At 40.0% G+C, this 25,418-nt stretch overlaps 3 protein-coding genes across 3 annotated transcripts; all 3 read left to right on the top strand.

Annotated features, from left to right (window-relative positions):
- The first annotated feature begins 865 nt into the window (after window positions 1-865).
- On the top strand, window positions 866-8,436 carry LOC114257131 (Rhodanese/Cell cycle control phosphatase superfamily protein). The gene is made up of 5 exons (XM_028196895.2): window positions 866-1,338; window positions 4,652-4,903; window positions 5,062-5,160; window positions 5,678-5,962; window positions 7,884-8,436. Exons 1-5 carry the CDS (start codon window positions 952-954, stop codon window positions 8,256-8,258), a joined length of 1,398 nt encoding a protein of 465 aa, XP_028052696.2. The 5' UTR covers window positions 866-951; the 3' UTR covers window positions 8,259-8,436.
- A 10,586-nt stretch (window positions 8,437-19,022) lies between these two features.
- Window positions 19,023-19,652, top strand: LOC145797721 (uncharacterized). The gene has a single exon (XM_082885133.1). The coding sequence runs from the start codon at window positions 19,023-19,025 to the stop codon at window positions 19,650-19,652; it is 630 nt and encodes a 209-aa protein (XP_082741259.1).
- Window positions 19,653-21,815: 2,163 nt separating this feature from the next.
- On the top strand, window positions 21,816-23,219 carry LOC145797720 (uncharacterized). The gene is made up of 2 exons (XM_082885132.1): window positions 21,816-22,662; window positions 22,903-23,219. The coding sequence occupies exons 1-2, from the start codon at window positions 21,816-21,818 to the stop codon at window positions 23,217-23,219; spliced, it is 1,164 nt and encodes a 387-aa protein (XP_082741258.1).
- Window positions 23,220-25,418: the final 2,199 nt, after the last annotated feature.

The raw sequence follows: 25,418 nt of genomic DNA, 5'->3' as shown, positions 1-25,418 counted from the left end.
TTCCGTGGGGAGCTCATAACTTCATTTGAGGATCACCAGGATCACCTCTTGTGGCATCCTAATTGCAACACAAACAACATATATATCACAAGTGATTAGGATCTTATAATTTCCTACTTCAAAGCTGATTCAGATGATCCATTATCAGAAAGAAATAGTAAATCACGATCATTTGAACTGAATTTTCTCTGGGTTGAAACCAGAGAAATTCTTTAGTTTTTGAGCTGAATTTTCTCTGGGTTGGTCCAAAGAAATTCTTTAGTTTCGAGCTGGAACTTGGAATGTTTAATTTGTATAAAACCCAATGTTTGTGAAATCAAATTTTGAAACCCTCTTGTTGAGAAGGAAAGCAATATTTATGTTGTTCGATTTCATCTCTCATTCTCTCCAGAAAAATTCTCATCTAGAGAAAATTTCTCTAGAGAGAATTTCTCCGGAAAAGGCCAGAGAAATTTCCATAATTTGCTTGACACCAAGAGTGAAGGCCAGCAAAGCAGCAAATCACAGAGTTATTTGTGAGAAAATTAGAAAAAATTCAACCCTAGAGAAATTTCAAAACATAGAAAATCAAAAAAATTGAACAAAATTTCTCTGGTTTGAAATTTCTCTGGACAGAATTTCTCTGGATCAAATTGAGGGACCTTAGACATTATGAAAATATTAGATGTTCTTTATATTATAAAGTCTTAATACTAGGGACTCTAAAAAAAAAATCCCTAAATTATAACCTAACTCTACTAACATGTTAACCGAACTTTTTGACGACAAAAAAAAATAAATAAATAAATAAAACAAAACAAAACAAAACAAAATATAAAAAAAAAACTCACCATATGTATATCTTTGCTAAGCCCAAAGGCGACGTATGGACCGAGGATCCCAAGCCCACTGCCCCTATAGAAGGAGGAGGGGGCAGTCACAGTTGCCTTGATGATGCAATCCTAATAACCAATGCTTAGGTGCAGAGCTTCATTTTCCTCATTCAGAATGTTATCATCTTCTTCCAACCCAAACCCTAGCTTTCTCTGCATCACCACACCCACCTCCACCTCCACCTCCACCTCCTCTCTCTCTCCTCAGTTCCCAAACCCTAACATTTCTCTCTCTAACTCCAATCCACACTTGTCTCGTCCTCCTCCTCAGAGCATGAGTCCATCCAAATGTTTCTCTGCAACTTCTAACCCCATCACCGTTTCGAAGACATCCGAGTCGACAAGTGAATTCGAAGCGATTGAGTCGAGTTTGCACCCTCTCGTTGTGGTCTCCTTCTACAAGTTTGCTGATTTCCCTCGACATGCCGATATGCGTAAACCCTTGAAGGACCTCTGTGAGCTCCTGGTAATTCTCTCCCTTTAATGTGTTTTTTTTTTTTTTGTATATACATGTGTAAGTCAATGTGTTAACTGAGTGTACAATTTGTGGACAATTTTAGGTTGCGTTTGGACTTGTGAATTTGAAATGAAAGGATTTGGGAACTAATGCACTAGTAAAAATTTGAGTGAAAGCTTTATTTGATACTAGAAGTGAGGCACACGTGATACGGGTGCATATGATCATTTTGTTTCAGGAAAATAAGATTGTAAACTGTATGATTGAATTCAAAATCTGAAGCCTGAAATGAATTTGGAAAAATCAGAAGTTGAGAGATAAGAAAAAAAATAAAAAATAAAAACTGAATTTAGGGCATAATTGCCCATATTTTGGAAAAATCTACAAAACAAGAGGTCAACACCAACTCCAGCCTCACATATATAATAGATAATAGATGAAGCACTTCGATGGACAAATTCAGATTTAAGCATAATGTTGGGTAAAAGCTTCAGTAATGACAGAGTTGTAAATTTGAAAGCTACAAAATGGTCTTAAAAATTTTGAGTAAATATTTGAGTCTCCTTTGATTTGGGGTTTAAAAATGGGTAAAACTGAACTTGATATAAGTTTGAGTCAAGGAGTGGAACGGTTTTTGAGTCATTTTTATCAAAATTTAAATTTGATTTAGGTTTCAGTCAAGGGTTGGAGATGCCTCGTGGAATAGCTTAAATTTTGAAATGATAGTTTTGGATCAGGATTTTAAGATTAAAATTTAACCCATTACCATCATGTATTACGAGCATTTGGACTTGCAGATTTGAGATTAAAGAATTTGGGAACTAAGGAATAACTCAAATTTAGATATCCCTCCAATCCAAAATCTGGACTAGAGGGGGCTGTTTGGGCTCGTGGAGCCATCACGGGTCCCGTTTCGATGATCCGAATCATTTATTTTATCGGGTATTTCGTGTATTTCATCCGTCAAAAAAAATTAAGTCGATCTGATAACTGCAACTTGTTCAATTTATTGTTTTTGTTATAAAAAAAATGTATGGTTCATTTTTTAAAAACACAATTATCAATTTATCATCTGTTTTTTTTTAGTGAAAAATACTGTAAATTGAACAAGTTATAGTTATCGGATTGAATTAATTTTTTTTGTGAATGAAATACATGAAGTATCCAACAAAATGAACGGTTCGGATTATCGAAACGGGGCCTGTGGTGGGCCCCACTGGCCCAAGCAGCCCCCTCCAGTTGGACTGGAGGGAATCCTCCTCCAAATTTTAAAGCTTTATTGCTATATATTATGATAGATTGAAATACCCAGTGTTTTAAAAGGCTCTAGGCGCACCGAGGCGATAAGGTCTCCTATAGCCTAAGCGCGAGGCGAAGCGCGCGCCTCACCAAAGCAAAGCTTAAGTAGTAAAAGAAAAACATAATTATAAAATAGGTAAATTTTTCAACATAACAAATATATATATAATATTTAAAAAATCATAACCATTTTTAATAATCTCTAAACATAACATTCAATCTTCTAAAAATTAGAAATATAATATCCAACAACAGATATAAAGTATAACATTCAATCTTTTATCACCTTTTTCTCTCTTATGACTACATTTGGTCATTTTATATTAAATAGTTTTGAATCCCTGCGGGTATTTCCACAAAAAAAAAAAGCACTTAATCAACAATTGGAGTAGAAAAATGGATAAAGCCCATGAAGCCCACGCCTTGCGCCTCGAAAAAAAGCCCTCACCTTAGCGCCTAAGCTGCGCCTTGCATGTTGCGGCTCGCCTCGATCTGTTCGAAGCACAAGGCTGCGCCTCATTGCGCCTCGCGCTTAGGCTCGCGCCTAAGCGCGCCTTTTAAAACATTGGAAATACCAATGTAAAAGTAATTGTTTGAAATCTTTTATGCTCGTAATAAAATAATTTTCTTCTCACTTTACTCTATCTTCCCCCTTAAATTTCTCAATTTGTCTATAATAACCAAATCTCTTATATTTTTAAAAGTTAAACCTCAACTCCCTACATTTGAAATCAATCTATCCAAGCACAACCTTAATCTTCTGTTGCAATTTTATGTTGTGTTTTGTGGCTCTTCTTCTTCATTATTTGTTTAGTTTTCAATCAAATGGTGATTATGTTAAAAATCATATGAGGTGTGATTATTGTAATTTGATATTTTATTGTTTGGATTTGAGTTGGAAATGGAAGATAACCTATACCTATACTAAAGAATGGAAATGCATAATTTTATCCATTGTAATAATAGGAAATATGCTTTTGTTCTTGGAACATTTTAAATTAGTGGCCAAATTGGAGTTCTTTGTTTTTGGGGTGTTCATGTTGTTGTGCGCTTATCGAAGCAGAGGAGTACCAAATAATGCAATAATACATCCATGTTGGTGTCATGAATCACAGGACACAATGTCGGGTCACTAGTGTAGCGTCCTAGTTATGACTTAGAATGTTTGGCCATCGGCAGATGTTGGGATACTCAGGCCTCATTTGGCAAGTTAACATTTTAGCCAAAAAACTTAAAAGTTACTAAAAAAGCCAAAAAGCCTATAACCTATACCAAAAAGTCAAAGATTCCCTTTTCTATCTATTTTTTGCACATCTTTTCATAAATAGTCAAAAAGCTACCCCAAACATACTAGTTTTTTTTACCTCATATTTTAGCCAAAAAGTCAAAAAGTTACTAAAATAGTCTGTTCCCAAACGAGACCTGAGTATGAGTTCCTAGAGGGAGCTGTAGGAGTGGTTCTAGCAGGTTTCATATGAGGATTCTTGACATGGACCACCAAATTGGTACAAATTCAAACAAAACTCACATCATCAATGGGTGTGAGCTAGAATAAGTTGAAGGCACTAGAGTTGGATTGACAAGGCTAACAATGACTTCAATAAAAACTTGTTTTACCAGCCTCCAGATGTTTGACATAGTGAGCCGGTGATTATTGTTATGGGCCCCTAGATGTACTAGAGATTGGCTGATAGGAGAGTGATTGCAATGACCATAATGAAAACCTACCGGAAGGGCAGTCTCAGAATCAGATTTGGCCAAATAGACACGATGACTCATGATAAAGGTCTTATGGCCGCCTTGTTCTCATGCAAATGAGATTCTTATTTCTGGCAATTGTCATCTCTTGTCTATTTGAATTATCTAGGCCCTGCATCATCAAATATAGTTTCCTCTATTAGGTTTTTAACAGATTATTGCGTACCCATCTTTGTATCCTAATTTCGACTTGATTTTTACTATTTTGATCTTGTGCATTGTTGCATCCATGTTGTTCCTGCCTCACCAAGCTGATCCTATCCAGCGTGTTTCAGGTGGTATAATTCTTGCACCAGAGGGAATCAATGGTAGCATATGTGGTATCCAGGAATCAGTGGAAAAAGTTCTTCAATTCATTCAAACCGATAAACGCCTAAAGGGGCTCAGACAAGTGGAGTCACCTGTGAGCCCTGAGGAGGAAGCTATCCATCATGGACACAGTAGTAGTTCTCCTCTTGCAGCAGGGGACGATGCACCTTTCCGATGGGATCATGTGAGGGTCAAGTTAAAGAAAGAGGTATATTTTACTAAGCCAAAGGAATAGGTTCTTCATTTGGATTGAAGGCCTCTTCTCTCTTTGAAAGTTTAGGAAGTATTCTTTGGCATACTTTCTACAACCTGGCTCTTCTTTTGTTATTGTGTCTTTTCTTTTGTTAATGTTTCATTCTTAAGCAGATTGTTTCTCTTGGCATGCCTACCGTATCACCTGTTGAAAGAGTTGGAAAGTATGTAAACCCAAAGGATTGGAATTCATTGATTAGTGATCCAGATACAGTAAGTAACTGAATAACAATTCCTCTATGTCAGTCTTTGAATTTATTCATGCATATTTAGAATGCAGTAATTTCCAATCAGGTGATTAAATTATGTGTTGTTGAACAATATACTTTGTTAATAAATAACTACAAGATTTAGGCCAGTGCTAATGGAAGCCTGTTCCCTTCAGATCAGTTTTGATGTACTCTGATAGACAAAAAATCTGTTGAATTAGGTTCTGAGACTAAGAACCTCTTGATATTTCAATTAATTATGTTCAGCTCAGTGTTAGTTTTTTCTGGTTGATATTGCTCTCGGTGAAGTCGTAAAAGATGCTGGGCTTGAAGATTATTAGTTTTTAATTGACAAAGAAATAATGTTACCTTACCTGCTAGGAAGGACTCAACGTGTCTATTTTTGGTCGTAGACATGATTTCTAACTTATCTGTTCCGCAGCATTAAGATACACAGAAAGTGGTCAAATATACTTGCACATCTTGACCTTAAACTAGTTGTTGACTTAACCTATGATTAGGTGGTGATTGATGTGCGCAATGACTATGAAACTAGAATTGGGAGGTTCAAAGGAGCAGTTGATCCCCGTACAACGGCATTCCGGAAGTTCCCATCTTGGGTTGATGATCAATTTCAACTTGCTGAACCAGAAGCCCAGGTGGAGTTGGATCATTTAGATGGAAGCACAGAACATAATATAGAGAATCAAGGACAGAAAATACCACCTAGGGTTGCAATGTATTGCACTGGTGGGATTCGATGTGAGAAAGCTTCAAGTTTTCTCCTCAGCAAAGGTTTCAAAGAGGTAAATTTTGTCTGATCTCTATCTCTGCTTATGCCCATGACTTGATGAAATCATTATGTAAAAAATCATTTAATGCTCTGTTTAGTTGGTGGATTGTTGTACCTGGCCAATACTCCTAATTTCTCATTTCCTTTGTAATCTCCTTATTTTTTATTTATTTAATTTTTTTGTTTCTTAAATTGCCAAAATTATACTTTTTATGGTTGTAGTTCACGGGTTGGACCGGCTCGGTTTTCCTATCCACCCATCAACCGACCTGATTATGGCGGCTTGGAAATGCAATCGGCCAATTCCGCCAGGAGTTCTATTTGAGATCGACCGTTTGCAAGGGACGGCTTTACGGTCGGGTTCAGTCGAGTTGCACGGGCCACAAATATTAATCGGAAAAAGGGAAAAAGATAACATGAAACAAAATATGGAACGAAAAATTAAAGAGTGATTCACAGAATGATTCGTAAGGGAGGAAAAAATCAAAAGAACAACAAAATAATAACAGAGAGAAATATAAAGGAAGAAACTCATCAGGAATCAAAATAGCTGTTTTTGCCATTTCAACCGTCTTTCATCCACTTTGCAAGTGATTTCCAACCAGTTGCTGTTCAGCGTCAACTCTTTAAGAATAACCCAACCAAAGGTTTGGCCCTTCATCATCGAATCACTGTAGGGTTTTGAAAATCAAAATAATCGAAGTGAGAGAAGGGTTTTAGGAGGGGAGGGTTATTGAGGCAATGATATTTCAGATCTGAAAGGAGCAAAAGGGTGAGGGGGGAGCGCTAGAGATTGTAAGAGGATATGCAGAAAAAGAGAGTGAAATTAGTGAGAGAGAGAGAGAGGGGGGGGGGGGGTGAATACATGATAGCAAGAGAAAGAGAGGGTGTAAGTTAGGAGAGGAAAAGGCGCAGAGAGAGAAAAGTTCATGAGAGAGAATGAGGAAAGGAAGAGAGAGAGAGAGAGAGTCTTAGGAAATGAAGAGACCTCATTGGAATGTGTAATGTCTTTAGAGAAGATGGCTTAGAATTGTTGGAAATTGGAACACATGATAGTGTTTGGCTTAGAGGGTTCAACATGGAAGGCCAATAGAGCTACGATGGGTATACAACTTTCTTTAATAATTATCGGTTGGATCGGTTTTTATCTGTTGAAAGGTGGATAAAACCGCTGCCCGTCTGAAAAAATAGAATTTTTTATTCATATTACCTGCAGCCAACCACTCCTTTCAATGAAACCACTAATTTTTTGATTTTTTGGGTTCGAATTAATCGGTTTGAGCGGGTGATTCAGGTTTTTGTACAGCCCTAGTTGTACTTTTGAAATCTCAGTTGAGTGTCCAGGCAGCCCAAAGGATGGTAATCTACAAGGGAATTTGGGGGTTGGATGGGGCATGACCGCAGAGGGACTGCTTACCTCACTTTCTGCATTCCCTATGCCCCATGTGCAGCTGTGTTCCAAGCAGTCATATGAGCAGATAAACTTCTTTTGACACTTCTGCTGGGTTTTTGGATTATATAGCATCCTTCTTCCTTCTTTTTTTTTGGAATTGCACCTTTAGTTTTCATCTTAATTACGATATTTGTTAACTGTTGCTTTATTTTTTGGTGCCATTTTTTGTGGAACATAATGCAAGTATAGAAGGCTGCAAAACACAAATATCATGTTCTGGAAGCTCACAGGTTATGAACATAGTGTGTCATGAATTCTCTTGTTAACAACCAGGCAACATTTTGAAAGACGTATTTCACTGCCAACCCACTATGTGAAATGAACTCCCCCCACTATTTTCCTTTCTTCCCATTATGGGGCCAAACACAAGATTTTCTTCATTTTTTATTCATAGAATAACAATATTTTGTGCTTGCATTAGCTTTCGTGATAGTTGCTACCCTGTCAATTGATTGGTAGATGTTAATCTTAATTTTACCAGGTTTATCATCTGGAAGGGGGCATTTTGAAATATCTGGAGGAAGTCCCAAAGACGGAGAGCCTCTGGGAGGGCGAGTGCTTTGTGTTTGACAAGCGAGTCTCAGTTGACCATGGATTGGTGCAGGGAACTTTCAAGCTATGCTATGGGTGCAAGCAACCAGTTAGTGATGCTGACATGGAAGCTCCGGAGTGGGAGTATGGAGTTTCTTGCCCACACTGTTACTCATCAAAATTTGAAGAGGAGAAAGAGAGGGCAAGAGCTCGACAAAGGCAATTTGAGACGTGGGGTATTATTGGCGGTCCAGACAAGGGGCGCCCGCCAGCAAGAACAATTGATGGCATTCAGGGTGTCAACCAGGTGTCAAAATCACTGTAGTAGGTGTTTGAGTAGTAGGTGTTTGAGAGGCCGAGTAATGGTAGTTTTTGTTTTTTTGACTGATGATTGTGGCAGTGACTAAAAAACTTGAGTTTAGAAGTTTTAAGGTGAATGAACTTTGTAAGCCAACCTTGGTTCATAACTTCATACGGATGAGATTACTCCTTTGTATCAGAAATATGATTTGGAAACTAGATTAATGTTTAGTTGGGTCTTGATTCTCCTCAGGGCTTCTGGGATACCTCTTAAGTGATTAAGAAAAGCTCATTCAAGCCAGGCGCTCTGCACCTCACCTTAACAAATCATAGTTATTTGGCATATTATGTCATTGTGAGTTAAATTATAAAAAAAAAAAATTAGGGTCTTAAAACATTTTTCTTAAATTGGTTGTGCATTTCTCCATAGTAGTAGGTAGTTGAATATTGTATAAACATTTATGTTGTGCTTGGTTGATTGGAATGAAGGTAGAACGGAGTGGAATGTATTGATCCTTCTTTAGTCTCTATATGGAATGATCAAATACTGATAATGGTGAATAATGATTCTTTTTATAGTATTTTTTATTTAGTGAATCAAACATGAGAATGAATGTTATAATGGAATGGTCACTCTATTTTACTTTTAACTCCAGTGAATCACACATTTACTTAATGTTTTGTCAATCAATGTCCTTAGAATACTGTGACCCATATAATAGTGAGACAAAAAGGATGACATATAATGTGTGTTGCGATTCCTTTGTATTAGGAATTCAAGTAAGAGGAGATAGGGTTGTAGGAAGAGATGGGTAGGAAAGGTGGGAAGGAAAGGGACTGAGAGGGTAAAGGAATGGCAAACAACAATGGAGAGAGGTTGGGAAGGTAGAGAATAGCAAAGAAGTAGATGGTGGCTGTGAGGTGAGGATGAAGAGGGTCTAGAGAAGTAGGGGGAAATAAAGGAGGGTTGGGACGGGTGAAGGACAAGATAGCCGATAATGAGTTAGGTTAGGGTTTGTAGGGAAGAGATGGGAGAAAAAAAAAAAAAAAAGAACAGAAACAGCAGGAATGCATTTTAGTAATTTTAAAATTTTCTCACTTTTTGCACTTATTTTACAACCTTCCATATTTGCTACAATTTTTTTTTTTTTTTTTTGGCAAAAATAAAAACTTCCATTAGTAAGATAAAACAGTACATGGTAGTCTATACAACAAATTAGCAGACTAGCTAATCATGGTTACAAGTAGAAATGGAAATCAAAATAAAGCAAAATATTTTCTATTGCCTAACCATTGTCAAAAGGAAAGTGGGTATCTCCATAAGCTTGGATACGAGAAATCGCGACAAAACGTGCCAACCTCTTAGTAGGATGAAAATGATTTTTACATGCTAAGGAAATTTTACAAGATTGAAAGTACTAGGCAACAAAACATATATCAAATATCTATGGTGCTAAGCTTATTTCGATGTCCTTAGTTCCCTTTAGCTGTTCAAACAAAAATTTAGCATCAGTAAAAATATTAATATGGTAGTAATTATTTTCCGTAGCCCACTTGAGTGCAGACAAAATTGATGCAACTGGAGCAGCATTAGCATTCATGGGCAAAGATTTAAATAATTAGCCCACCTTGGTATTGTTAAGGAAGGCAACCATGCCAATACCCATGCCCAAAGGAGATGAATTACCCACATGACTACAAAGAAGTTCCACAGGATGAGAGTTGCAATCACAACTATTTTTTGAAAGATCAAAAAGATAGAAAGAAGATGAATTGGAGGAAGAATTAGTGTTTGCCAATGATATAGAACTGATAGAAGAGTTTTGATTATTGAGGATTCTAGAAAGAAAAAAAAAGAGAAAAGGAATTCTTTGGCTGTTAAAAGAGGAGAGAAGATTTTTGGCTATTAAAAGAGAAGAGAATATGTCTTTGGCTAAGAATAAAACTTGTAAATGTGTGAATTTCTTGCTACAAAATAAATTCAAGTTGCCCAACAAAGGATAGCAATAATCCGAAACAAGATCTCGAGGTCATTAATAATAGAGAGATTAAGATGTGAAAACCAATTGCCCAACCAGTAGGATACATGATTGCATTGTTTGATGGTGTGAATAAAGCCAAGAAGAACCAAACCACACTTGTTTGACAAATTCACAACGTAGAAACAAGTGAGTGGCAGATTCTAAGCCTGAATAGTAGAGGGGGCAGGCCAAATTTTCACGAAAGCCTCTAACGACCAAGTTTTGTTTCATAGGAAGTCTATCATGCCAAAATTGCCATTATAAAAACCGAATCTTGAAGGGTAGAAGTAGTGACCAAATTTCCTTCCAAGTAATCTAGGCCAAGTAGGATGAATCACCTTGTCAAGAGAAGAAGTGCTCCTAAAACAAGGCTAAATGACATCACCTCTAGAAATTTGTTCTGTTACAGAACAATTTGTAGACTTTAAATGTTCTAAAAGGTGATAGACAGACCTTACAGTGAATTCACAAGAAGAAGATGAATCCCAAATAATTCTATCAGGAAATCCAAAACTGGAAATAAGAATTATTTGTATCATTTGAACAATGGAATGAGGAAGTAAGGTTGATAGAAGTGTTGAGCTCCATTGGTGAAGATCTTGATTTATGAGGTCTGAAACCCAAGAGTTGTCAAACAACAAATCATTCTTTGAGTTAATTAAAGAAGAGAGGGTAACAGGACAACATAAGGGCAACCAAGGATCATGCCATGAAGAGATGCCCTTCCTATTCCCAATTTGCTAACGAATGCCTTTTTTCAAGACTTCTCTTCCAAAAATAATACTTCTCCAGCACCAAGAGCTTGAGGAAGCCATTTGTACTAAAAGGAAAGAGGAAGATTGACAGTATTTAGCTCGAAAGAAGGATGAGAAAAGAGAATCAAGGCACGTCAATATTCTCTAGCTTTGTTTAGTTAAAAGCGCTTGGTTGAAGAGAGATATGTCTCTTAATCCAAGGCCTCCTTTGGATATAGGCTTACAAATTACTTCCCATCTTAGCCAATGGATTGACCTCTTGTGTGGATTACCCGTCCAAATAAAGTTTGAGATAATGGAAGAGATTTTTTTACAAACATATTTGGGAAAACGATAATTGGAAAGGTAATATATCAAGATGGGAACCAAAATTGATTTGACAAGAGTGAGTCTTCCTGCTTTATTAAGAAAAAAAGATATCCAACTTAAGCATTTGGATCTTACTCTCTCAATGAGATGATGAAAAATCTCCTTCTTTTTAGACACTATATCAAGCTCAATCCTCAAATACTTCCTGAAATTAGCAACCAAACTTATGCCTATATGTTGAGATAAAGATTGTTGTAGGTCACAAGATGTATTAGGGCTAACAAAGCAATTGAACTTGTGAATGTTGATGACTTGACCAGAAAGTTTACAATAAGTGTCTAAATTCTGATTCAAGTTTTGCTTGAGTGGGAGGTGATTTTAAAGAAGAGGAAACTGCCATCCACTAAGAGAAGGTGACAAATAGATGGAGCAGTCCTGGATATTTTAACACCTTCAATTTGTTTAGAAGCTTGAGCTGACACAAGAAGAGATGAGAAAACCTCAGCACAAAGAATGAAAAGGTAAGGCAAGAGAGGGACCCCTTATCTAAGCCCTTGCTTATTCCCCACTTTTATGCAATTATTTTTTATTTTATGTTCAATTTAAAAAAAAAAAATTAGAATAAATTATAATAATCTCTCATGAGGACTGCAGAAATATATTGAGCCTCATAAGTCTAGTATAATTACATTGAGTTTGTTTAAAATTTTAGTTATTTATATTACATTTAGCACCATTTTCATGAGTAATTTGTTAGTTGTATAAATAAAAAGAATTATATTGTCAAATCTTTGATAATGAAATATATATTTTATTCTTATTTATAAATGCATCTGCCATCTCGATTAGATTTGTCAAAAGGAACATTGGTATAATTTTCTCAAAACTTATAGAATTTATTGTATTATTTTAAGGAAAGAGATTAAGCCCCCTATGTTATATGATAATTTTTTATTTGCCCTAAGTTCAACCTTATAAAACTCAGCTCTGTTATCATCTCATTGGAAATGAATTGGAGTTTCTAAATTATAAGTCTTTATTTTTTTTTTATTATTGAGATTAATTACACTTGTCACTCCTTAAGTTTGATTCAAATTTCATTTGTAATCCCTATCAGTGTGTTTGGTTTCAATTTTTTGAATTCAATTTTTTGAAAATTGAGTTTTTTGTTTTTCGTTTTTTTTTAGTGAATATTTTTTAAATTTTAAGCAATTTTTTTTACTTTTTTAGATGCATCTTACTTAAATGTATCTAAATAGTAAGATATTTTAGAAAATTAATAATTACACAAAAATATAAAAAAAAAACATACTGAATTTTTATAATTTTTTTATATTTTTTGTTATTTAGTGTATTTTTAAAGATTTTTTTCACAAATATTATACTTTTTAAGTGTATTTATGTTAGGTGTGTTTAAAAATAATAATAAAAAAAATGCTTAAAAGATTTTTAAAAATCATTGAAATATTAAAATGGGGAAAATAAAAAAAATAGAATTTTCTGAAAAGCAGAACCAAACAAAGTGATACAGTTTTAAAGTAAACACTATGTTCATACACTTTAAATCTAATTCTAGTTTGGTTATTCCGTTTAAATGTGGAGTAAGATATAAATAATTTTAGAATACTTGTCAATTTTATAAGCATAAAAATAAAAAATGAATAAAAATATGGATGAAATTAAAACTGAATTTAAAGTATAAGAATTAAATTATTAAATTTAAAATTATAGTAACTAAAATAAAATTTAAATCAAATTATAATGATAAAAATTGAATTAACTATTATTATTATGTAATTTCAGGATTGATAGGGATGAACGCGTGAAAGTGACCTGTTTAGGAGAATTCTATAATAAGCATTCTATATTATATGCATTTTACTTTTTTTTTTTTTTTCAATTATGATCAATTATTTTACTTAATTATGATATTATTTTAAAATGGGGAAAATAAAAAAAATAGAATTTTCTGAAAAGCAGAACCAAACAAAGTGATACAATTTTAAAGTAAACACTATGTTCATGCACTTCAAATCTAATTCTAGTTTGGTTATTCCGTTTAAACGTGGAGTGAGATATAAATAATTTTAGAATACTTGTCAATTTTATAAGCATAAGAAGAAACGATGAATAAAAATTTGGATGAAATGATTAAATTAAAACTGGATTTAAAGTATAAGAATTAAATTATTAAATTTAAAATTATAGTAACTAAAATAAAATTTAAATCAAATTACAATGATAAAAATTGAATTAGCTATTATTATTATTATTATTATTATTATTATTATTATTATTATTATTATTATTATTATGTAATTTCAGGATTGACAGGGATGAATGCGTAAAAGTGACATGTTTAGGAGAATTCTACAATAAGCATTCTATATTACATGCATCTTACGTTTTTTTTTTTTTATAACTATGATCAATAATTTTATTTAATTATGATATTATTTAACATATTTACTTAGTTATATTTTGTATAATATTCAATTTTATCTTTTTTTTATTTATTTTAATTATAACTCAAAAAATTTAAAATTATACTATTTTTTTCCCTACTTATAAGAATTAAATTATTAAATTTAAAATTATAGTAACTAAAATAAAATTTAAATTAAATTATAATGATAAAAATTGAATTAACTATTATTATTAGAGTTAACTATTATTATTATTATTATGTAATTTCAGGATTGATAGGGATGAACGCGCAAAAGTGACCTGTTTAGGAGAATTCTACAATAAGCATTCTATATTACATACATCTTACGTTTTTTTTTTTTTTATAACTATGATTGAGAGGGAGATTAATGATATAGAGTTATGCCGGACAAATTTGGGCCGGACAGAGTTGTGCCGGACAGATTTTGGCCGGGCAAGTGTTGGGCCGAGGATGTGTGGCCCAGTTTGGAAAGAAGTTGCTCGGTTAAGGCAACGCTTGGTTGGACCGAGCTACATGCTTGACGGAGGCGAAGCAAGTCAATTTAAGTGACCGGCGCCCGGAAAGGCGTGGTCAGCCGAGATACCTGTTTGCTCGGCTTTGTCGAGATGTTGCCTAGCCCGGTCTTTATTAAGCTTGGCTAGTGGAGTGCTTGGACATGAAGCACAGCACGACCGTTGGCGGACAAGATGGTGCGTGCAGCTCGGCTGCCGAGCTCCCAATAGAGTGAGTGGGCAGTTGAGATTAGGTGACGCCCAGCAGGATTTGTGCTGACAGATGGGATAGCAGAGCCACGTGTCAAGAGACCATTGGGAGCAGGTTCGGGACGCAGAAGGGTATATAAGCATGTCTGCGCCCCCCATGCTGGGAGACGAACACTTTGTAAGGAACTCCTACACTAACGCTCCTCCCTCTTTCTCTTTATCCTAAGGTGTGTGCTAACTTGACCGTCGGAGGGGTTTTCCGGCCACACACCGCTGGGTAGCTCACCGCCGTTGTGCTCGTAGGTCGATCGGACAGACAGGAACTTAGAAGAAAGGAATACGGGCTTACCTGAATATTTGCTCCCCGTACAGATCAATAATTTTATTTAATTATAATATTATTTTAACATATTTACTTAGTTATATTTTGTATAATATTCAATTTAATCTTTTTTTATTTATTTTAATTATAACTCAAAAAATTTAAAATTATACTATTTTTTCCCTACTTATAAGAATTAAATTATTAAATTTAAAATTATAGTAACTAAAATAAAATTTAAATTAAATTATGATGATAAAAATTGAATTAACTATTTTTATTGGAGTTAGCTATTATTATTATTATCATTATTATGTAATTTCAGGATTGATAGGGATGAACGCGTAAAAGTGACCTGTTTAGGAGAATTCTATAATAAGCTATTAAGCGTTCTATATTACATGCATTTTACGTTTTTTTTTTATAATTATGATCAATTATTTTATTTAATTATGATATTATTTTAACATATTTAGTTATATTTTGTATAATATTCAATTTTATTTTTTTATTTTTTTTAATTATAACTCAAAAAATTTAAAATTATACTATTTTTTTCCCTACTTATAAGGTACATGATAGGATGTAAGAGCATCTCCAATGGAGCTCTCAAAACACTTGTCAAAGTTATAATTTAGCAATAGTGATAAAAGGTGAGTCTCTAATGGCTTGTTATTTTACTTGCCAAAGATGACATATGCCATAACTGTTCTTAAATTTGGCAAGTAAAATAGCAACTGCCAAACATACCATATCAGCAAATATGAACATATTTGTGACTCTAAATTCAGTTGAAAAAACAGAATTGAAACAGTAGAAAACCAATTCATTTTTCAAATTTAATTTTTCTATTTAATTTTTCAAATTTAATTATATTTATTTTTTTTCTAATTTTTTAAATTGTTTTCATTTTTTATATTTGTCTAGTCGGTAATAATATAAATATATAATTTTTTTTACAAATAGTTAATAAAAGGTCATAAAAGACAAAAAATAAATAAAAATAAAATTACAAAAAAACCTATATCCAAACAATACCTAAAATTTAGGAGGGAAAGTTGGTTGAGAATTGCCAAAATAGCAAGTGACCATTAAAGTACCATTGCTTCAATTTGATAAAATAACACTATTTATTATCAAATTATAATAATAATAAGTGTGTTTGGTTTGAGTTTTTTGAATTAAATTTTTTGAAAACTGAGTTTTTCGATTTTCGTGTTTTTTTTGTTCTTAGTGAATATTTTTAAAATTTTAAACATTTTTTTTTACCTTTTTAGATGCACCTTACTTAGATGTATCTAAAAACTAAAAAATTTGTGAAAAAATATTTTTAAAAATTAATAAATACATAAACATACAAAAAATGTACTGAATTCTCGTATTTTTTTGTATTTAGTGAATTTTTAAAAGGTTTTTTTTATTATTTATTATTTTTTAGGTATATTTATGTTAGGTATGTCTAAAAATGAAAAAAATTGCTCAAAATAATAAAAAAAATCAGTAAAAATAAAAAAACACAAAAAATAAGAAAGTAGAATTTTCTGAGGCTCCGTTTGGCAAGTTGGTTTTCTGACTTTTTTGGCTATTTTAGCCACAAAAGACAAAATAGGCTATTTTAGTGAGAGGGGAGATTTGCACCGTTAGTACGGCTGAGCTACAATAGTGCCGGTCGTGACAAACTTCACGGTGCCGCACTATTTCCTCTACTGAGACGGCTGGTAGATCTGTTTTGCTCAGTCAAGGAGATCGGTAGACCAGGCGTGAACTACGCCCGGCCAAGTTGTGACTTGTAGACATTTGGCAGGGCACGCAGTCGAGTGGCGAGACCGGGCTACGAGTAGCTCGGGCTAAACCGAGGATGAGACGAAGGCCGGCATGCCTTTGAACGGTTAGCCGAGATGGACAGATTCCAGATAACCTCGGATGAAGGTAGAACGGATGGAGGCCGGCATGCCTTAGAACTGGTAAGCCACAATAAACCGGTCAATATCAGCCCGGTCATGAGCATCACCCCTTGGCCCCTTTGCCAAAAGGGCAGGCCGGCGACACATAGCTCGGTTGCGTGCATGTGGTGACAGTTCTCCACAAGGGATAGGCCGGCCGTGGTACTCCGGTTAGGTGTGCCACCTGGGCCAATGACGTGAGGGAGATGACATCTGCTCCACGCACGCATCAATACCGTTAGACAGTTCTGCGTGTACTGGTGGGAGGACTAAGCCTTTACACGCGTAAGGTGGTGAGAAGCGAGCACTGTCACCTGTCCAGGGAAGGACAACAGAGGTAGTGCGCGTACAATCTTGAGGCTGCATGGCCAGCCTAGAAATAGAAGGAAAGAGGAACGTTAGAGGTATGCAAAATTCACTCTATAACTAACACTCTCTCTCTCTCTCTCTCTCTCTGATAGCCTTCTTCTTCCTCCAGTGGTCTGACTTGATCGTCGGAGGGTCTATCCGGCACACCACCGCCGGGCAGCTCACCATTTCTGTGTTGCAGAGATAGACGTCGTCACGAGAAGCTTGACGTCCAAGGAGTACGGAAAGTAGAGGACATTTCGCCCCCGTACAATTGGCGCCGTCTGTGGGAATTCTTTAGTACTCAACCCTTGTTCTTTGAGCTTCTTCGACCATTTCCATGGCCAACAACGACGAAGCCCCACTGTCCGTCGTCGATGGCGTCACACCTGAGTATGTCCGCCTGAGAGAAGGCCCCCCGAATATTCCCGCCATGGCGGGCCTAGAGACTTCTTCGCGAAGTGCGCGAGACAAACGTGGGAGGAGTACTGATCGCTCGCAGAGTCCAGAGGGCTGCCGACGCCAAGGGGAGTCCCATGCGCAGCGCTTGGAGCACAAACTAAAGGACCAAGATGCCCTCATTCACAAGATGGCGGCAGAGAGTGCACCCCGTCCCCTCGTTGTAGTAGTCGCCGCCAGGGGAGGACTCACTCTCTCTTCATCACTGGGAACTATGGGGTTAGAGATTCCGACCAAAAAGAGAGCAGGTCCCTCTCCCGCGACAGCACTTACCGCCCCTCACGCCCGACGCCGACGTCGCGATCCTCTTTCTCCACACGTTCCAGGGACTTGAGGGATGTATTGGAGGAGAGGGCGCGCCGTCGGGAGGCTCAGAGAGTGCCAGCATTGCAGAGGTTGAGCGCTCCAGTTCGTTGTAGTGAGGAAATGGCAATGCCAGCCCCCAAAGCGATAGCCCCTGCGCTAGTGGACAAAGAGTTGGCGCGACTTACAGCCACGCCACTGTCTCCAGAGATTGAGAGTACACCACTCCCCGCCGGATTCCACCAGCCAAAGTTCACTTTGTACGACGGCAAGACGGATCCGTACATGCATGTGAGCCATTACCGACAAGTAATGGCTGGCCACGGGCGCAACGACGCCTTGATGTGCCTCATATTCCCAGCAAGCTTGGGAGAGCTGGGTTTGAAGTGGTTCGAAAGGCTCCCGGAGGGGAGTATTGAGGGGTGGCAGCAACTAGTGGAAGCCTTCGTCACCAGATTCAAAACCAACACACGAACACTGAAGGAGGTCGACCATCTCCTGGGCATCAAGATGGAGTCTGGATGTTCGTTGAAGGCATACAATGCGAAATACTGGGAAACTTACAATGAGATCCTCGACTGCCCCACTAATCTGGCGATCACTCAATACAAACGGGGTCTCCCAGTCGGACATAGACTGCGATATTCACTCACGATGCATCAACCCACAACCATGGAGTCATTGATGTAGCGGATCAATGAGCACATTCACGTGGAGGATGATGCCGCCTCCGCGACCGAGAAGGCTAATCCGGTCGCGGCAGATAGAAGGGTGGCGGGAAAAGTTCACTCGGTTGGGCAGGAGGATAACCGCCCAAACAACCGGTCAAAAGATCAGCGCCATGGTTCAAACCGTGATGACAGAAACAAGGGCCGCCGAAACGACCGGGCTGACACTCCCCGTGATGCAGCGAAAGATGCCAAAAGAAAATTGAAGGCACGGACTGGAATCACCACGGTCTTTAAAATCCCCATCTACCGCATTTTGAGCGAGATTTGAGGTGAACCTTTCGTCCGTTGGCCGGCCTAGTTGGGGAGTGCGCGGAGGGGCTTCAATTCGAAATATCACTGCACCTTCCATGAAGAACGGGGCCACCGAACGGAGGACTGCTTGCCGCTCAAACAACACTTGGAGGAGTTGGTGGCGGCTGGACATCTTGACCAATACATAGATGGGGGAATGAAGGCCGCACCATCAGGGCAAGCCAAGCCAAACGGCCTAGCCGCCCTAGATGCGGCCCCGCAGGGTGTAATCAACGTTATCCATGGTATCATTGAACCAGCCAGGGTCTGCGAGCTGAGAGGGATGATCAAGAAGGCCGAGCATATGAGGGAAGTGCTCTCTGTTCAGCCCACTGTGAAGAGGGGGAAAACCGAGCCAAAAGACATCCTTACCTTTACAAGCAAGGATTTAGAAAGGATCCAGATGCCCCACAATGATGCCTTAGTGGTAACTCTTCGTGTCAAAGGCTTTGACATTAAAAGAATTTTGATCGACCAGGGGAGTTTGGTCGAAATTATGTATTATGATGCTTTCAAGCAAATGAAGTTGGAGGACAAAGACTTGGCTCCCGCAACGTCCTTCTTGGTTGGTTTCAACTCTCAACCAGAGTGGCCGATCGGAAAGATCATTTTTCCGATCAGAGCGGGTTCTGTAGTAAAGCAGATGGAATTCTGGGTGCTGAAAGTTTCATCCACATACAACTTAATTTTGGGCAGGGGGTGGTTGCATGCCATGCAAGTAGTTGCGTCTACCTTCCATCAAGTTATGCGCTTTCTGGCGCCCACCGGGCAAATCGAAGAGGTTTAGGGAGACCAGGTGATGGCAAAACAATGCTTCGTTGCGGTAAATGGCAGCCGAGCAACCAAAGGGTTCGTCCAGATGATTGAGGGGCCCGAGGGGAAGGAGGTCCTTGAAGACGTAGGAAGGAAGGCCGAGGAAAAATCGGTAGAGGATTTGGTTAAAGTGCGCATCGATGAGGACGACCCGACTAAGTTCTTCCTCTTGGGATCATCTTTGTCGAGCGCCGAGCGGTTAGATTACGTCAAATTCTTGACTTCTAATTTGGAGGCCTTTGCATGGACGCCTTACGATATGCCTAGCGTTGACCCAAGCTTCATTTGCCATCAGTTGAATGTTTTCCCTGATGCACGGCCCGTCATCCAAAGGACACGCCGCTCAGCCTTGCACCATGCTGAGGTGGTAGCGGAAGAAGTGAAGAACCTATTGGAAGCTGGGGCCATAGAAGAAGTGCAATACCCTCGATGGATATCCAACACGGTGGTGGTTCCAAAGAAGAACGGCAAGTGGCGGGTCTGCGTTGACTACAAGATTGTCATTCGTGCTTGCCCAAAGGATAGCTTTCCCCTCCCTCAAATTGATCAGCTGGTGGACTTAACCGCTAACCGCTGGCCATCAGAGGTTTAGCTTCTTTGACGCATATCGCGGCTACCACCAAATAGCTATGTATAGACCAGACCGAGAGATCACATCGTTCACCACTCCCAGGGGCTTATATCGTTACAAAGTCATGCCGTTCGGACTAAAGAACGCCGGGACGACTTTTCAGAGGATGGTAACAAAGATGTTCACTCCTCTTTTGAGCCAAACAATGGAGACCTATATCGACGACATGGTGGTGAAGAGTAGGGAGAAGTCTCAACACCTCGCCGACCTAGCAGAAACGTTTGCCATCCTAAAGCATCACAAGCTTCGTCTGAACGCCTCCAAATGCGCCTTCGGAGTTGGCACTGGGAAGTTTTTGGGTTTTCTGGTTACAAACCGGGGAATCGAAGCCGACCTATCACAAATCAAGGCAATACAAGAGCTGGAGCGTCCTAACTCCATGAAGGACGTGCAACTTCTTGCCGGGATGGCAGCCGCGTTGAACAGATTTATCAGCCGGTCTTCGGATCGTTGCAGGCCCTTCTTTAAAACTTTGAAGTCCAAGTTCTTCTGGGATGATGAGTGCGACCGCGCACTAGTAGACCTGAAAGCAAATCTCTCCTCAGCCCCTATTTTGGTCACACCTCAGCCGGGCGAAGAGTTGTACCTCTACTTGGCTGTCTCTCAACACGCGGTCAGCGCGGTATTGGTCCGTACTGAAGGCATCCAACGCCTATTGATCTTCTATGTAAGCAAGACTCTGCTCCCAGCCGAAACGAGATATCTTCCCTTGGAAAAATTGGCGCTGGCCCTAATGATGGCATCAAGAAAGCTGGTACACTATTTTCATGCCCATACAATAGTTGTGTTAACCGAGTTCCCGTTCAAGGTGCTTTTTGAAAAGGCAGACTTCACTGGGAGAATTTTGAAATGGGCCGTGGAATTAGGGCAATATGACATCAAGTTCCGACCGCGCACCGCAATCAAGGCTCAAGCATTTGCTGACTTTGTGGCGGAATTTGCCCCTGGGATGCATCTAGTCTGCCCGATTGATTTGGTTGGTACGGATTTAGCACAACCCATGGTTCTGGCAACAAAAACAAGTGTTGGCTCGCAAGTAGGAGAAGGGCAAAGCACGACCGAACTAACAAAGTCCGACGAAGATGAACCCAACCAAGACAAGGAAAAAGACCAAAATGGGCCGACCAGAGACTTGGAACAGAGAACCTCCCAAAACCCGTCTGATTGCTGGAAGCTGTTCATTGGCGAGATGTGGAAGCTCTTCGTCGATGGGGCATCCAACAGGCATGGGGCCGGGTTAGGCATCGCGCTGACCTCACCGGACGGGCTGATCATCGAGCAGACAATTACACTCGGTTTCCCAGCATCCAACAACGAGGTTGAGTATGAAACCCTCCTTGTTGGACTAAGAAGCGCGCTGAGAATGAAAGCCACAACCCTTATGGTATTCAGTGATTCCAAGTGGTGGTCAATCAGGTCTCAGGGGAGTATGAAGCAAGGGATGAAAGAATGGCCAAGTATCAGGCGCTGGTACGTGCAGAGATCAAGAAGTTCGCCGCCATAAGGATGGAACAAATCAACCGCGAAGAAAACAACACGGCTGACGAATTAGTTGGACTCGCTTCCACTCAGACAGCTTTTTCCAACCCCTTAATGATAGAATTTTTACCCTGGCCAAGCATTGAGGAACCAGAATCAGCCAAGGTATTCTGCACCGACTTGGGTCCTTCCTGGATGGATCCCATCATCGCCTTCCTGAGAGATAGAGTTCTGCCGGACGAAAAGAAGACGACCAACAAGGTCCGAGCTAAGTCAGAGCGGTTTTGGCTCTCCCCTTCCGGAGCCTTGTATAAGAAGTCTTTCGCCGGGCCATACTTGAAGTGTGTTCACCCCTCTAATGTGGAAGCATTCCTCTATGAGATCCATGAAGGCATCTGCGGCAGCCATACTGGGGGCAGATCTTTGGCCTACCGAGCGATTTCTCAGGGCTACTGGTGGCCATGCATGCAGGCGGACGCGCAGAAGTACGTTCGCCGGTGTGAAAAATGTCAGAAGTTCGCTCATCAGATCCATCAGCCATCAAGAGAACTACTCCCCCTTACAAGTCCTTGGCCGTTCGCACTCTGGGGATTGGACATAGTGGGGCCACTCCCAGCGGCCCCGGGCAATTGCAAGTTCTTTATCGCCGCCGCTGACTACTTCACGAAGTGGGTTGAGGCCGAGCCATTGGCGACCATAAAGGAAAAGGATGTGAAGAAGTTTGTATGGAAAAGTGTCATCACCCGTTTCGGTATACCAAAGGCCCTCATCTCGGATAACGGCACTCAATTCGATGGAAAACTCTTTCGCGGATTTTGCGAAGAGTTGAAGATCGAGCTTTACAATTCAACGCCGGCCTATCCTCAGTCAAATGGTCAAGCAGAAGCCTCAAACAAGACCATCCTGGACGGGCTGAAGAAGTGGCTTGAGAAGGCCAAGGGCAAGTGGGCTAAAGAACTCCCTAATGTGCTCTGGGCATACCGCACTACGCCAAGGCGGTCGACCGGGGAAACACCATTTGCTTTGGCCTATGGCATGGAGGCCGTCATCTCGTTGGAAATTGGCATGCCAACCATCCGCTCTGAAAGTTTCCAGCTAGATCTGAATAATGAAGGGGTGGCATTGGAGCTGGACCTTCATGAAGAAATGAGGGAGCGAGCATTGATCCACATAGCGGCTTATCAACAAGAACTCTCCAAAAAGTACAACAAGGTTGTGCACCCCAGGCTATTCAAGATTGGGGGCTGGGTATTAAGAAAGGTGCTTGGCAACACGGTGGTCCCTGGCGAAGGAAAGCTCGGTGCAAATTGGGAAGGACCATACAAGGTGATTGGTCTTGCCGGCAAAGGGGCATACCATTTGGAAGATTCGGACGGCAAGGCTGTCCCCCGACCTTGGAACGCAGCCAATCTTAAGGTCTTTTATTTTTAAGATGTAATCGCTTTTGTTGTTTAGATTTATGTAACTTTGAGCCTCTTGGTATTTTGATGTAAGAGATAGCATGGTATTTTGTAATGAAAAATAGCCCTCTCGTTGTCTGGTATTGCATCTCTGTACAATGACATCGCAAGGATACAAGACAATTATGGGTGCCAGGGGCAAGGAGACCGACCTGAATGGGACCGGACTAATCTCCTCTCGCCGGAATGGAAACAGACCGCACAAACAGTTGGTGCATTGTCCAAAGAAATGATTGGCGAATGAACCAATTCACATAAGGGCTGAGCTGGGTTTTGCTCGGCCAACTGGAATGTTGGCGACATGACCAACTTAAATGAAACATTGGTGTTTTGCCCAATGTAGCGGTCGGGCTGACTTTGCTCGGCCCAATTTGGAATATCGGTGTTTTGTCCAACTAATGAGAAGCCGAGCTGACATTGCTCGGCAGAAGTGAAATGCTGGCGATCTACCCAACTGAAAGGGCGAGCTGGTTTTTGCTCGGTCACATTGAAGTACTGGAATTTTATAAAGTTTGCAAACCCGTCAAAGCCGAGCTGATTTTGCTCTGCCCCATACATGAGCCCTCAATTTAGAGCCGAACAGATTTTGCTCGGCAAATTAAAAGGTGCATTTGAAATTTCAAAGGAGCCGAGCTGCTAGTTGAAGGTTGAACACATTTAAGGAAATTTTGCACGTTGAAGCCATAAAGCAATAGAAGTTAAACGGGCAAAAAGCTCAAAAATTTAATTCATTGAGAAAGTTGCAGTACATAAGGGAGGACATAGCCTGGTTACATTCCAAAAACAAAGCAAAGAAAATAGAAAGAGGCACGGTTTAATCCAACTCTAATTCGACTGTTTGTTCGGCAACTTGTGCAGTCTGCTCGGCCTCCTCCACATCGTGCTCGGGCAAGTTTTCCTCGGCTTCATCGTCAGCACCTTGCACTATAGCAACATCCCGATCAGCCACTTCATCTTCTGCATCTTGAGATACTTCGGGAGGATTCTGCTCGGCTTGTTGCGTGGCGGCGGCTTCTTCCTCGGCCTCTTTTCTTGCCTCTGCAATGAGCCGGTTCTGAGTGGCATTGGTATACGCCTGCATATAGTGCGGTATGAAGGCAGCAGGTGGATTTATGAACATGTCAGCATCCTGACCAAGGCCAACTTTCTCCACGGCAGCTTTCCAGCCGCACTGGAAAAAGATGTCCTTGGTCGCCTGCACTTGCCGTTCATATGTTTTTTCGCCTTGAGCATAGCCCCTGTCCTCGGCGTCATCCACAGCTTTGTCTTTCTCTACTTTGTGCGCATCGCGTAGTTTCCTCAGCTCGGCGAGGTACCTGGCCTTTGTCGACTTCACGGCCCGTTGTTTGTCCGCGTCAGCTCAGTCGACTTTTTGACTCAGGATATCTCGCTCCGCTGCAATTGCCTCTTGCGCGGCCTTGAGTTTGGCTATCTCGGCCTTTTGGGCCTTGTTCTCCGCAATGGCGTCGCGCAGACTCTGCCGCACGACGATCATGCGCTCGTGGGCGAGATAGTTCTTCTGCGCGGCCTGCAAGCAAATGCAAGATTGTCAGTATTTCGGCAACCGAGCAATAACCGGACGATAACTTGAAAAAAAAAAGACTGACGACTTACCAAAACTATGGATTTTGCCGCCGAGCGAAGGACCTTTAGTTCGGAAAGCTCGTCATGTTTTTTCATGTCGACGGGCAAGATCAACCCCTTAGTCATGTTAAAACCAAGCGAGTGGTCCTTGTCGGCGTAGACCGAGTCAGCGGTAGTGACAGCCCAGTCCTGGTATTTGTACTCGGGTGCCCAGACCGGGGGGGTAGCTGGGCTCTGGGATGGCCCTGGTAGTTGTTGATCGGTCTGATCACCCAGCTCGATTGAGGCGTGTTCGGCCGAGTCTTCATCAACCAATTGTTGGCCTAATCGGTCCTTCCTCTGCCTCTTCTTTGACCGGCCAGCCGCCTGCTCGCTGGCCAATGCCAGCACAGCTCCTTCTATTTGCCCAGCCGGGGTGGAGAATGTTCCCCCGGTTGCCTCTGGTGGTTGGGACGCGCCTTCCTCTCTGGTGATCATGGACTTGATTGCCCAGATCTTCGCCATTTCTTGTTCGGCGGTGAGAGGAGCAAGCCTGATCGGTGGTAGGTTTGGATCTGGTTCTGGGGATGGCGCACGTAGAAAGTCG

This window comes from Camellia sinensis, chromosome 8, assembly GCF_055761805.1.
Source record: "Camellia sinensis isolate YWXY chromosome 8, ASM5576180v1, whole genome shotgun sequence".
NCBI classification, from domain to species: domain Eukaryota; kingdom Viridiplantae; phylum Streptophyta; class Magnoliopsida; order Ericales; family Theaceae; genus Camellia; species Camellia sinensis.
This window is presented reverse-complemented; position numbering and strand designations above follow the sequence as displayed.